A 15,560-nucleotide genomic window follows, 5' to 3' on the forward strand; every position below is an offset into this window, starting at 1 on the left:
AGTTCTTCACTAGAGTTTTAAGACACTCTCAGGAACAATACAAATGAACATCTTTTTTCTTCTATTTTCTTAGGAAAAGGAGATGGAGAAACAAAGACTTCTGTACCAGCAATCCAGATTACATAGCCGTGGATCTGCTGAGATGGTTCTACAGATGATTAGTGCTTGCAAGGGTATGAATTTTAGGAAATAATTATTCACCAATGCAATATTAATACAATACAATCTATAGCCTGCAGCTGTAGTAGAAGCCCCAGAGTAAGGTACTCATACTTTCCGTAGTTCTTGTAGATCTGGATAATAATAATGGCTTTTAAAGAATGAAGCACATACTGGGCAACAATTTGAGCTGGATCTTGCTAGTCTAGTTACTTGAGTGCAGTACGTGGATCATGAGGGCCTAAAGGGAAGAAACAGAGGAAATTGGAATCAGAAACCCATGGACAGCGGTGATTGGAGAATGGTTTATTGTGCAATCAGAGGAGGTTTCCTCCAGCTTCCTCAGATGAAGGTAACTAATCCTCCCCACTTCGTGCATCCATTGACGGTGCTGGCGAGCTCAGGGAAGAAATACCCATGTGTTAATATCTGCTGCAGGGGAATTTGAAGTAACATTTTTGATTGCCCTTGTTTGCAGAGAGTGAGTATCCACTCAGCAGTATACTTATCCTTTCTGCCTGCCACTTGGGATAGCAGGAGTGTGCTTTGCTGTGAGTTTCAGGCTAGTGCATATTGAGTAGTTTCTTTTACACTCCATGCAAACCTGAATAACAGAGCAACATAATGGAAGTCCAAAGTGTCAGGGGATTTGGAACTCTTATTTAACTTTACAGAAAAAAATAAACTAAAACTTGGAACATGATGGGTCTGTTGTAGGGAAGCAGTCTCATCAGTTTTGGTTAAATTACAGATAACTTGCCAAGACTTTTCTTTTCCACTTCTTAGGTGAGCCTGGTACAATGGTTTCCTCAACTCTAAAGCTTGGCATTTCCATTCTGAATGGCGGTAACTGTGAGGTCCAACAGGTAGAAAATTATACATTATTATTGCTGCATTATACAATATTTTATGCTGAAATCATGTGCATTATCATAGAACTCAAACAGTTATATGATGGTGATTTGTAATATAGTGCGTGTGATAGCATGCTGGAAGTGACTGGATTGTAATCAAAGTCAAGTTAACAATCCACAGATAAAATAATTCAGAGTTCAAATTCCATTTTGGCAGCCGGGGTATTCAAATTCAGCTAATCAAGTAAATCTAGAATTAATGTGATCTGCTGAGGGAGGGGAGAACATGTGATTTACATGAACTTCAGTAAACCCTTTGACCAGGTCCCACATAGAGAGTGATTCAACAGGTTAGGGCCCATGGGATCCAGGGCAAGTAGGCAAACTGGCTCGAAATACAAGAGGGCATGGCTTTAAAGCTGAATACAAGGCGGCATGGCTTTAAAGTAATTGGTGGGAAGTTCAAGGGAGGTATCAGATGGAGGTTTTTTACCCAGAGAGTGGTTGGGGCATGGAATGCGCTGCCTGGGGCGGTGGTGGAGACATTGGTCAAATTCAAGAGATAGCTAGATAAGCATATGGAGGAATTTAAAATAGAGCGCTATGTGGGAGGAAGGGGTTAGATAGTCTTAGGCAAGGTTTAAAGGTCGGCACAACATTGTGGGCCTGTATTGTGCTGTACTTTCTATGATTCTATGAAATTAGTTTGGCAGGAGGAGCCAGAGGGTGATGGTAGTGGGTTGTTTCTGAAATTGGCTGCCTGTGACAAATGGTGTCTCACAAGGATCAGCGCTGGGACCCTTGCTATCCATAATATGCAGGAATGACTTGGAGGTGGATGTGGGAGGCATGATCAATAAGTTCACGGATGACGTGATGGTGGAAGGTTGTTCTTAGCACTGGAGGCCCGTGACTAGCGCTGTTCCCCAATGGTGCTAGGCCCATTGCTATGTATCATCAATGGTTTGGATGAAAATGTACAAGGCTTGATTAGTAAGTTTGCAGGTGATGCTAAAATGGGTGGTGTCGTTGACAGTGAAGATAATTATCTGGATTTACAGAGGGATCTTGATCAGCTGGGTAAGTGGGCCGAGGAATGCCAAATGGAGTTTAATTCAGATAAGTGCAAGGTGTTGCATTTTGGGAAGACAATTGGGGGTAGGACTTTCACAGTGAACGGTAGGGCTCAGGGGAGTGTTGTAGAACAGAGGGACCTAGGAGGTCAAGTACATGGTTCACTGGAAGTGGAGTCACAGGTTGACAGAGTGGTGAAGGCAGCCTTTGGCATGCTGGCCTTCATCAGTCAGGACATCGAGTATAGAGGTTGGGATGTTATGTTGCAGTTGTAAGAGAAATTGGTGAGGCCACACTTGGAATATTGTGCTCAGTTTTAGTCACCCAGTTATAGGGAAGATGCCATTAAGCTGGAAAGAGTGCAGAGGAGATTTAACAGGGATATTGTTGGAAAAGAAACTGAGTTATGGAGAGAGGTTGAGTAGATTGGGACTTTATTCATTGGAGCATTGGAGAATGAGGGGTTATCTTATAGAGGAGTATAAAATCATGAGGGGCCTAGGATAGGGTGAATGTGCAGTCTTTTTCCCATGATTGGGGAATCAAGAACTAGAGGGCACAGGTTTAAGGTGAGAGGGGAGAGATTTAGCAGGAACCTGCAGGACAACTTTTTCACCAGAGGGTGGTCAGTATATGAAACAAACTGCCAGAGGTAGTGGCTGATGCAAGTGCATGAACAACATTTAGAAGGCACTTGGACAGGGACATTGATAGGAAAGGTTTAGAGGGATATGGGCCAAATGCAGGCACATGAACTAGCTTAGATGGGAATCTTGGTTGGCATAGAGCACTTGGGCTGAAAGGCCTTTTTCTGTGTTGTTTGATTCTGTGAAATGGGCAAAAAAAATGGCAGATGGAGTTTAATCGAGACAAATGTGAGGCAATGCATTTTGGGACCACTATTGAGACTAGAACATACATCATGAAAGCTAGGGTCTTAGGGAGTACTGAGGAATAGAGAGACCTGAGAGTCATGTCCATAGATCTTTGAAGGTGACGACACAGGTAGACAACGTGGTTAGAAAGGCATTTGAGATCCTGGCCTTCACTGGTTGGAGTATTGAATACAGAAGTAGGAAGGTCGTGCTTCAACTTCATAAAACCTTGGTTAGGTCTCAGCTGGAGTACTGCTGGTCATCCAGGGTGAGAATGTAGTTGACATGGTTAGTAAGTTTGCAGATGACACAAAAGATCACAACAGGGTCCAGATCAACTGGGAAAGTGGGCCAAGGAGCGGCAAATGGAATTTCAATCAGACAAGTGTGAAGTGTTTCATTTTGCACTTAAAGTATAATGTTGAAGTATAAGGATAAGAATGAACCTTGCGGGAGTGTGTGAAATCAGGGCAGGGCAAATTACAGGAGTATTAGGTAGGAACTAGGGACAGTTAATTGGAACATCTGTTTGTAGGCAGGTCCATATCTGACATGTGGAGGGTGTTTAGACCAAATGCACAGTGTATGTTCCAGTAAGAAGGAAGAACAAGGATGGTAAGGTAAGCAAACATTGGATGTCGAGAGAGATGGTGAATTTAGTCAAGGAAATGGAAGCATAAGTAAGGTTTTGGCAGCTAAAATCAAACAGAGCCCTTAAGGATTATAAAGAAGCCAGAAAAGAACTCAGGAAGGGAATTAAGTGAGCCAGGAGAGGACATTTTACAAGTAGGATTAAAGAGAATCCTCAGGTATTCTCTACGTACACAAGAGCAGGAAGATAACTAGGAAGAGGGTTGGACTACTCAAGGATAAAGGACGGAACATATGCTTAGAGGCGGAGGATATGGATGATTTCCTAAGTGAGTACTTTGCGTCAGTATTTACCAAGGAGAAGGACTTGGAGGATAGTGAGATCAGTGTGGAGCGTGATACTATGCTAGGGCACTTTGGGATAAAGAAGGGTATGTCGTGACTGACTACGTCACTGGAGAGACACTGAAGCTGGTGATATAGAAGTCTTTATTCAACACAGCAGGTCCTCTGGGGAGAATCTAGTTCTCTCCTCACAGTGTTTCATACTTCTTGAACACAAAGACAATAATAAATGATTGACTACAGTTTCAATGTCTATAATTACCTACTTAACTTTAACATTTTGAATACAGACAGGTAACTTTGCAGAATTACATATTTACAATGATAGCATATCCCAAATAGCAGAACTCCTTTGAATATTCAATACTGGTGGCTGGTCTGAAAGCTTCTGAGCACAAACTCTAGGAATCCAAAATGCACCTGTGTTACAGTGTTGAAGGATGGCTCCCTGAATATACAACTAGCCAGAATATTCCAAATGACAAAACAGACCTGTCATGAACTGTGCATTAACTGGCAGGGATATGCCTTTAACAATGTGTTAATACAGGAGATGGCCACTTAATGCCTTCCCTGATCTCAGCCTGACGTTTTCAATGAGCACCAATTAACATAAACATTCATCTATTGTCTTCCCCTGCGTATTTTCAGTGGTACAGAATCAATCTCCTATGCCCAATGATTGGTTTCAATAGCCTTAATGTATCAGTTGAAGTTAAATTGTGAACAGGTTTCATTTCCTGAAGACTGGTTCTCATTTTACTTAATATCTGCAATCCATAATTTCATAACCCCAGGATAATCCCCAACAAAGTAGTGTTGGGTCTCTTGAAGAACGTGAAGGTGGATAAATCCGCAAGGCCTGATGGGATATACCCAGGTTATTGAGAGAGGCAAGAGATGAGATTGCTGGGGCCTTGACCAAAATCTTCATGTCTTCTCTTGCCACAGGCGAGGCCCCGGAGGACTGGCAAGTAGCTTATGTTGTTCTGTTGTGCAAGAAGGGAAATAGGGATAATCCTGGAAACTATAGACTGGAGAGTCTCATGTTATTGGTCATTGGGACTTATTCTGGCTGGAGGTCCGTGACTAGTGGTGTTCCGCAGGGATCTGTGCTGGGATCTCTGCTGTTTGTGACATACAATGTAAATTACTTGGATGAAAATCTTTGCAGATGATACAAAGATTGGTGATGTTGTGGATAGTGTAGAAGATTGCAAAAGGGTACGACGGGGTATAAATCAGTTGCAGATCCAGGCAGAGAAATGGCAGGTGGAGTTTAGTCTGGGCAAGTGTGAGTTATTGCACTTTGGGAGATCAAATACAAAAGGACAGTACACTGTTAATGGCAAGATCCTTAACAGTGTTGAGGTACAGAGGGATCTAGGGGTGCAAGTCCTTTGCTCCCTGAAAGTGGAGGTTGATAGGACGGTAAAGAAGGTGTACGGCATGCTTGCATTTATTAGTCAAGGCATTGAGTTCAAGAGTCAGGAAGTTATGTTGCAGCTTTATAAAACTCTGGTTAGGCTGCACCTGGAGTACTGCATTCAGTTCTGCTTGCCTCATTATAGGAAGGATGTGGAGGCTTTGGGGAGGGTGCAGAAGACATTTACCAGGACACTGCCTGGATGAGAGGGCATGAGAGGTTGGACAAACTTGGGTTGTTTTCTCTGGAATGGCAGAGGCTGAGAGGAAACCTGATCAAAGTTTATAAGATTAGGAGAGGCATTGATAGAGTAGACAGCTGATAACTTTTTCCCAGGGTTGAAATGCTTAATACTTGAGGGAGTGCATTTAAGGTGAGAGGGGGCAAGTTCAGAGAGGAGATGTGCGGGGCAATTTTCACACAGAGTGGTGGGTGCCTGGAATGTGCTGCCAGGGGTGGCAGTGGAGGCAAATATGATAGAGGCATTTAAGAGCTCTTAGATAGCATATGAATGTTCAGAGAATGGAGGGATATGGACCTTGTGTAGGTAGAAGGGATTAGTTTAGTTAGGTGTTTAATTACTAGTGTAATTACTTTGGCACAATAACGTGGGCCAAAGGGCCTGTTCCTCTGCTGTACTGATCTATGTTCTATGTTCTGAACCGGGGCAGGACTTGCACAATAAATGGTAGGGAGTGTTGTACAACAGAGAGACCAAGGGTTACAGGTACATTGTTCGCTGAAAGTGGCGACATAGGCAGGCAGGTGGTGAAGAAGGTATTTGGCACTCTTGCCTCTGTCAGTTAGCTTGACCACAAGAGTTGGAACGTCATGTTATGACTTGCATTTAAGGTGAGAGGGGGAAAGTTTAAACGTAGCGTAGCAGTTAGCGTAATGCTATTACAGTGCCAGTGATTGGGTTTCAATTCCCACAGCTGTCTGTTAGGAGTTTGTACATTCTCCCTGTGACTGTGTGGAATTCCTCCGGGTGCTCCTGGTTTGCTCCCACATTCCAAAGACGTACGGTTAACATGAGTGTAATTAGACAGTGCAAGCTCACTGGGCCGGAAAGGCCTGTTACTGCACTGTATAAATAAAGTTTTAAAGTTTTTAAAGTTTTAAAAGAGATGTGTGGGGCAAGTTTTTCTACACAGAGGGTGGTGGGTGCCTTCAAAGGGCTGCCAAGTATAGTGTGGAAGCAGATACAGAAGGTTTGAGATATACGGCTGGAAAGGCTGCAACTGTTTTCCCTGAAGGTGACCTTATAGAGGTAATATAAAATCATGGGGTGCATAGGGTAGGGTACAGGTCACATTAGTTTTAGACTCCCCTACCCTATGACCAGAGGACAAAGATTTAAGGTGAGAAGGGAAAAATTTAAAGGAGACCTGAGGGGCAAGTTTTTCCACACAGGGTAGTGGATATATAGAAAGCTGCCAGAGGAAATGGCAGAGGCAGGTACAATTACAATGTTTAAAAGACATTTGGACAGGCATATGGAAAGGAAGGTTTAGAGGGACATGGCCCAAAAGCAGGCAAGTGGGACTAGCTCAGCGAGGCAACTTGATCAGGATGGACAAGCTGGGCTAAAGGGCCTGTTTCTGTACTGTATGTGATTGTATATATACTATTAGTATAAGATGGGTGATGTAGACTGCAGGAAATGTTTCCCCATATTAGGGCAGACAAAATGACATAGATGTAGGGTCGGGGGAAGATATTCCAAAGGAATATGAGGGGGACCTTCTTCACTGAGAGTGGTAGCTACCTGGAATGCACTGCCTGATAGAATGGTTGAAACTGGGTCACTGACAGCATTGAATTGCTTTGGTGTAAAGGGCTACGGACCAAGTGCTAGGCGATGGGATTAATACAGAAGTTGCCCATTGGTTGTCATGGATGAGTTCAGCCAAATGGCTGTTTCCATGCTGTACAATTCTATGATTGAATGTACATTTGGTCTGAATTTTTCCCAAATTCCATGGCAATATGACTGTCTCCTAACTGCTCTCTGAAGAAGCTGAGCAAGCTACTCCATTCAGCTTAGTCAGAGCAATACAGCACGGAAACAGGCCCTTTGGCCCAACTTGTCCATGACAGTTGTATTGCCTAGCAAGCTGGTCCCACCTGCCCACATTTGGCCCATCGCCCTCTAAACCTTTCCTATCCATGTACTTATCCAGATGGCTTTTAAATGTTGCTAGTGTGCCCGCCTCAACCACTTTCTGGCAGCTCATTCCAAATACGCACCACCCTTTGTGTGAAGAAGCTGCCCCTGTTGTCCCTTTTAAATCTCTTGTCTCTGATCTTAAATCTATGCCCTCTTGTTTTAAGCATCCCCTCCCTGGGAAAAAGACTATGTGTTTTCACCCTGTCTATGCCCCTCATGATCTTATATACCTCTATTAAGTCACCCCTCAATCTCCTACATTCCATGGAATAAAGTTTACACAACCTCTTTGTAACTCAGGCCCCCAAGTCCAGGCAACATCCTGGTAAATCTTTTCTGCACTCTTTCTAGTTTAGTAACATCTTTCCTATAACATGGTGACCAAAACTGTACACAATGCTCCAAGTGCAGCCTCACCAGCATCTTATAACTACAGCATAACTACCCAACTCCTCTACTCACTGCTCCAACTGATGAAAGCCAGTGTGCCAAATGCTTTCTTCACCACCCTGTGTTCCTGTGACGCCGCTTTCAGTGAACTGTGCACTTGCACTCCTAGGTCCCTATATTTCATAACGAGGGCCCTACCATTCACAGTAAGTCCTACCCTGGTTTGATCTCCCAAAATGCAATACCTCATATTTATATGGATTGAAAACCATTTACCAATCCTCAGCCCACATACCCAGCTGATCAAGATCCCCCTGTAATTTTTATAACCTTTTACACCATTTACAAAACCTCTCGTCTTAGTATCATCTGCAAACTTACTAACCATGCCTTGTACATTCACATCCAAATTGTTTATATTAATTACAAACAACTTAGGTCCCAGCACTGACCCCTGTGGGACACCACTAGACACAGGCCTCCAGTCTGAGAAAGAACCCTCGACCATCACCTTCTGCTTCCTAACACTGAGCCAATCATGAACCAAATGCACCCTCCCCACCACCCCCCCCCCACCCAGGTCCCATGTAATCTCATCTTCCAGACCTTGCTAAAGTCCATATAGACAACATCCACTACCCTACCTTCATCTACCTTCTTGGTTACCTCCTCGAAGAACTCAGATTTGTCAGACATAACTTTCCATGCACAAAGTCACACTAACTGCCCTGAATCAGATCCTGTCTCTCCAAATGTCCGTAGATCATGTCCCTCAGAATCCCTTCCACCACCACCAATTTACCCACCACCAATGTCAGACTCTGGCCTGTTTTTGCTACTTTTTTAAACAATGATACCATATTGGCCACTCTCCAGTCCACCAGAACCTCACCTGTGGTCAGAGATGAAGCTAAAATCTCTGCAAGTCCTCCCCAATTTCTTCTCTAGCTTCCCATGAGGCCCGAGAATGCACCAGGTCAGGCCCTGGGGATTTATCCACCTTAATGAAATGTAAGACCTCCAATACCTCCACCCTGTTAATTCTTAGTGGTGCAAGACAACACCACTCATTTCCCCCATTTCTTTAGCTTACATTGTTTTCTCCACAGTAAAAACTGAAGAGAAATATTCATTAAAACTCTCCCATTTCCTTTGGTTCCACACACAGACACCCATGCTGATCTTTAAGAGGACTATTCTCTCCCTCGCCACCCTTTTACTCTTAATATACCTATAGAATCTCATTGTATTTTGCCTCACCATGCCTGCCAGATCCTTCTCATCTCCTCTGTGCCCTCCTAACTTCTCTCTTAAGTGCACCCTACACTTTTTGTAGTCATCAAGAGACTCATGAGTTTCCAATTACGCGCAGTGTATGCCTCCCTCTTTTTCTTAAAAACCAGAGCCTCAATATCTCTTGTCAACCAGGGTTCCCGAAACCTTCCAGCCTTGCCCTTCACCCTTACAGGAACATGCAGACCCTGAACTCTTGACATCACACTTTTAAAGGTCCCCCACTTGGCAGACACTCCTTTCCCTGCAAACGTTCTTGCCCAATCAACCACTGCAAGGTCCCGCTTAATGGCTCCAAAGTTTGTGCTCTGCCCCAGTTCAGGACCTTAACCTGTGAACCGGTCATATCCTTCTCCATAAGGATTTTAAAACTGATAGAATTACGGTCACTGGACCCAAAGTGCTCACTGACAGACACTTCTGCCACTTGCCCTACCTCATTCCCCCAGGCTTATTAGGTTCATTCAGGTTAAGCAGTAAATCTTGCCCTTCCATGTAGAGCTTGCATTGTGGGAGAGACTTAAAAATGAGAAAGTTGATCATGATAGCACAATATGATTGTCTACCCGTTGTTAAAAGTTATTGTGCTCTTTATTTAGAAAATGTTAGACTACCTGAAAGAGAAGAGGGAGATTGGTTTCTTCCAAAGTATGCAAGTTCTCATGCAAACCTGCAGGTGAGTGAGCTTACGTGGTTTATTTCTGTTCTGTTGCATTTTTAATGAAGTGAGTTTTCAATTCTGTGTCCACTAAACAAAAAGATTGTACAGTCTGGTTAGTTAATAGTTTCCACTACTGCCAGCATAAATCATTTTCTGATCGACCGGTTAGCATTTCTGCTGAAAGTTCAAATGACAGAATGCTGTTACAACATTTAAGCAAGCAGACAAGCACCTGAATTAGCAAGGCACAGTAGGCTGTGGAGCAGGTGTTGGTAAATGGATGGGTGCTTGGAGGTCAGTATGGATGCGGTGGCCAAAGGGCCTGTTTCTGTGCTCTGCATTATTGTGTTACGATATAGTAACAAGCAGAATGTAGAATTATAAAAAAGGAGATTAACTTTGACCAAAATCCCACACAGTAGGTCACATGAGATCCAAGAAAATCTGAGGGATTTAAACAGCTATTTTGATTGGAAAAGCATAAAGAGATACGGCCTAACGCAGGTGAATGGGATTTGTGTCAACAGGTAGCACTGTCGGCATGGACGGAAATAGGTCGACAGGACTAGTTTCTGTGCTATACATATCTATGATTCTATGGTGTGCTTTCTGAGAAGAGCTTTTTGGAGGGTCCTTGAGACCTTCAGCACTGACATTGTTTTGTGGCAGGATGTGTCACATTTCTCAATTTTTTAGCTTTGTCTTGATCATATTCTATCATTCTGGGTGCAAACTATCCCCTGTAAAACAGCATTTATGCATAAAACTCAATAACCTGCAGCTTCTTAACAATTCAAGAAACAAAAATATATGTACTTCCACCCTGCCCTCAAATTCATTTGGGACCATTTCTGAAACCTCTCTCCCTTTTCTGGATCTGTCTTCAGCTCAGGAGACCAGCTATCAACTGACATTTACTATGATCCACACTCCCACAGCTCCTTTGACTACACCTCCTCCTACCCTGTCTCCTATAAGGACACCATCCCTTTCTCTCAGTTTCTCTGTCTCCACTGCATGTGTTCTCAAGATGAGGCTTTCTGTTCCAGGACCTCTCAAATGTCCTTTTTCAAGAAATGTAGCTTCCCCTCTACTGCAGTTGATGGAGCCCTCACTGCACTTCCTCCATATCCTGTCTTACTACTCTCGCCCTTCCCCCCCCCCCCCCCCCCCCCCCCACCCCACCCCCCCCCCCCCCACCCCACCCCATCAGACAGAACAGAGATACAGTTCCCTTGGTCCTCACCTTTCACCCTACTATCTGCATACAACACCTAATCCTTTCATTTTCACCAACTGCAACAGGATCCCACCACCACTCACACCTTCCCCTTCCCACCTGTTGTGTGAAAAGCTTCTTTCGGTCTTAAAGATGGAGGACACTGGACACAGGCTTTGGATTTTAAGAATAGTTTAATCATAAAGGCAAACGCAGGGACATAATGAATGGGAACGGATGCACACTCACACACAGGAGACCACAAACATGAGGGGGAAATCGCAACGAAGATGAGATACACACACAATAAGCAAGGTACAGCTCATCAAGGGATAAACACTTCAATGCCGGAACTCCTTGACCCAGACAAGCAATGGCCCTAACACTCCCTGGAATCTGAGTGAGACACTCCCAAACCACGTGGTGGTGCACACACTTACCAGTGGTCTCTGCAGCGTTGGCTCACTATTCCTGGGGAAGTCAAAAGAGGAAGGGCTAGGAATGTGCAACACCCTTTATAGTGCTGGAAGGCTGGGTGGAGCCCAGCTAGGTAATTTAGACAGGCCAATGGCTTGGAGGTCAAGGACAAAGGTGTTTACCAGGGCCAATGGCCAGGCAGGTTCTAGGAACAAAGGTGGTGTCCAAGGCCAATCCTTATGCCCACACCTGATGGTGGGGTGGAGCCAAACCTTGATTGACAGTGGCATCACTTCCGATCCGATAAGCAATGCTGTCCTCCGACCAGAGGGGTCAGTGTTGTCACTGTCACGTGACAGCCTTGTGCTCTCATACTACACCACCCTTTCTGCTTTCCACAGAGGCCACTCTCTCCGTCACTCTCTGCTTTGCTCATCCGTTCCACCCACCCCTCCCTGACCCTAGGCAGTTTTCCCTGCAACCATACCTACATCTCCTCCCGTACCACCATCCAAGGATCTAAACAGCCCTTCCAGGTCAGGCAAAGATTCACATGCACCTCCTCCAACCTCCTCTATTACATTCAATGCTCTCAATGTGGCCTCCTGAACTTCGGTGACCATTTTGTGGAATGCCTGCTCTCTGTCCACAATGGCCATACTGACCCATCATTGTTGCACGTCCCACATCCACCTCTCCGTCCTCAGCCTTCTCAGCTGCCAGGATGAGGCCAAGTGCAAACTAGGAAAACAGAACCTTAGATTCCGCCAGGATAGCCTACAACCATTGGCATGAAGATTGAATTTTCCAAGCAAGAAACAAACTGCTGGATGAACTCAGCGGGTTGAGCAGCATCTGTGGAGGGAAAGGAATTAGCAGTGTTTTGGTTTGAAACCTTGCATCAGTGTATGACAGGAAGTGCCTGGCTGAATTTCCAAATTGGTGTTTGTAGCCCAGAAGCCATTGTAATTGCACGATACAACATGAATAATCAATTTGCATTTCATTTTACCCAGCAATATGCATTGGTAATTGTAGTTCAGGAATGGGGTGGAGTGGGGACGGTTGGACAACCTACCAGAGGGGCAGGGGGTTTTGGAGCCCAGGGTTATTGGCAGCAAGATGGGGGTATCGTGGTTTATTGCAGGAGCCTCAAAATACTTGTCAGCTATCTTTTCATACACGTTAGTATTTCTCTTAGCTGTTTGAAGCTCTGATAAATACACATTCCATATATATTTATCAGAACACTTGTTTCAACCCCAGTCCAGTCACCTGAACTTTCTGATTTGTCTGTCTGGGCAACTGAACATTTTAGGAATACTGTAGAACTGGAGTTTCCCTCTGCTCTCTGTTTAAAACAAGCGCGCAGCGTTCTCACTGGGGATTTTTTAAAAAATGACAACAAACCAGAATTTCATACTGGCTACCTCCCTGTTTCTTTCCAGTCCAAGTGAAGGGTCTCGACCTGAAACGTCAGCTGTCCATTTCCCTCCATAGATGCTGCCTGACCTGTTGAGTTCCTCCAGCTCCTTTGTGTGTTTTAGTGAAGAACCTTTACTTGAAGCTGCAAGACTACAGTAGTCTTAATATGACCACTGGCACTAGGATGCCCTTCCTTTTCTTTCCATAAAATCTAAATCCTCCATATATTCACAACTATCCTGGGGATTAAACTGGCAATAGTTCAATGACACACAACTCCCAATGATTGACCAGTTCACTTTCCTGACTGCAGTCAGCATTTCCATAGTTGCCCTGCTGGTACCTGGTGAATGACCAGTTCACCCATCCAGACTGCAGTAGCTCTGTGGCTCAATGTAGCCCCTTGCCTGAGTGCTTAACTCTGTTACTGACAGACTGTACAAACTGCATAGTGCCAGCACAGCCTTCCAGCCCCACCCCACCTTCCTGCAGCTTATCATGAGAAGGAGCATTTAACATCTTGACATTCAAGTATTAATTCAGTTTTACTACATATGCCTGTCAGTATTGCAAATATAACATCGATTTTTGATTCTAATGAAAGTTGATGTATTTCTTGAGACTACTGGAGGGTGGGTCCTAATGCAAATATTGCAATATGTATTTTTGTCTAACAGTGCATACCATACCACATGATATGGTAAAATCCAGAGATGTGCTGTATGACTTAACATCCCCAGTGTACAAAACTAACATCCACTACTGTTCATTTCAGTAACTGAGGTTTGTATTTATGCAGACTCAGAGACTGCAGATGCTGGAATCTGGAGCAACACGTACGATGCTGGAGGAACTAAGTGTGTCCGGGAGCATCTATTGGAGAGAAACGGATAGCCAATGTGAGTCCAGATGAAGGGTCTCGATCGAAATGTCATCTATCCATTTCCCTCCATAGATGCTGCCTGACCCGCGGAGCTCCTCCAGCTCCTTTGTGTATGGTATTTATGCATGCATTTGTGAATTGCTGTAAAACAAATTCAATATGGATTTGGCACGATATGGAAGAGGGAAAGTCTTGTACCTATAATGTGTCTTTCACCATCCCGGGAAATCCCAAAAGCTTTGCAGGGAATGAAGTAGCTGGAAGTGCAGCAGCCTATTGGCCCATTGTAGACTTCCACAAGTTTACAGAGCGATATTAAACAGGCAATTTTGTTCAGTGATGTTTTTTAAGCAATAATTACCAGCCAGGCTATGGAGGGGGTGGGGAGGGGGAGTACTCCTTTGCTCCTGTTTGGAATAGTGTCATTGGCCCTGTGAGAAGACAGCTTACTATCACGTTGATAAGGCGACAGCTCTAACCCCACAAACTCACACTGCACTAGATGTTTGCACTCAAGTCTTAAAAATGGAATCTTGACTTGACAATGAGAGTGCCACAACTGAATCACAGCTACCTGGAGCATTGCTCAGATTGGGACGTGTTGATGGGCTCATGAGCATGTTCATGCCTGTTATAGACTGACACAAATTGTGAGAATTGTCTGCCCCTGCCCATGTTCTCTGTAATTGTGTTGGAAGCAGTTCTGGGAAGGTTTACTAGCCCAAAACAGTCCTTTCAGGTGAGGCAGGCATTCGCATGCACATCCTCCAACCTTGTTTATTGCATTTGTGATTCCCGCTGTGGCCTCCTCTACATGGGAGAGTCCAAGCGTAGACCTGGCGACTACTTTGCCGAGTACCTTTGCTCCGTCTGCCATAGCCATCTGGAGCTCCTGGTTGCCAGCCATTTTAATTCCCCTCCCCATTCCCACACCAACCTGTCTGTCCTTGGCCTCTTCCACTGCCAGAGTGAGGCTAAACGCGAACTAGAGGAACAGCACCTTATATCCTGCCTGGGTAGTCAACAACCCAACAACATGAACATTGAATTCTCTAATTTCGGGTAACTTGCTCCCCCTCTGTCCCTTTCCTCCTTTTCTTTCTCTCACCTCCTGATCTACCCAGTTCTTCCTACACCCACTCCAGACCCCCCCCCCCACCCATGTTTCTTTCCCCTTCTCCATCCACTCCATCTGCCCATCACCCCCACACTCTCTCACTGTTCCCATCTGCCCTCCCCACTTCCCTTGTTTGGTTCCATGCTCCGCCTTCCTCTCTCATCAGATTCTGCAGCCCTCTGTTGCCTCCACCTGGATCCACCTATAACCTGCCAGGTCTTGCCCCACCCTTCCCTTCACCCCTTTTTATGGGCTATCTCCCCTCTTACAGTCCAGATGAAGTCTCAACCCAAAACATCAGCTGTCCATTTCCCTCCACAGATGCTGCCTGACCCACTGAGTTCATCCAGCATCTTGTTTTTGCTCCAGATTCCAGCATCTGCAGTCTCTTGTGTCTTTAAGATTTACTAGACAGATATCTGAAATGTGTGGGTTGTTTTATGAGGAACAGTTTCACAGGCTAGGCTTGTATCCACTGAAGTTCAGAAGAGAGAGAGGGCAGACTTGATTGAAACGTAAGATCCTGTGGAGTCTTGACAGGATGAATTGTAGGAAAACCTAGAACTAGGCTTCTAAAGATAGGCACGATTGTCAAATTATCATTATCTACACAGCGTTTTTCTCAGGCAGATCAGATCCTAAAACTTCCAATAATTTGTAG

At 44.6% G+C, this 15,560-nt stretch overlaps 1 protein-coding gene across 9 annotated transcripts in view; it reads left to right on the forward strand.

Annotated features, from left to right (window-relative positions):
- Positions 1-15,560, forward strand: part of LOC127586448 (ryanodine receptor 1-like) — a 625,703-nt gene that overhangs the window by 508,421 nt on the left and 101,722 nt on the right. For all 9 annotated transcript variants that reach the window (XM_052044410.1, XM_052044408.1, XM_052044411.1 and 6 more), the window contains 3 exons: positions 74-173; positions 946-1,025; positions 9,777-9,853. In XM_052044410.1, the coding sequence (XP_051900370.1) occupies positions 74-173; positions 946-1,025; positions 9,777-9,853 (257 nt within the window). The remainder of the gene's footprint in view (positions 1-73; positions 174-945; positions 1,026-9,776; positions 9,854-15,560) is intronic.

Source organism: Pristis pectinata, chromosome 35 (genome assembly GCF_009764475.1).
Source record: "Pristis pectinata isolate sPriPec2 chromosome 35, sPriPec2.1.pri, whole genome shotgun sequence".
Classification (NCBI taxonomy): Eukaryota; Metazoa; Chordata; class Chondrichthyes; order Rhinopristiformes; family Pristidae; genus Pristis; species Pristis pectinata.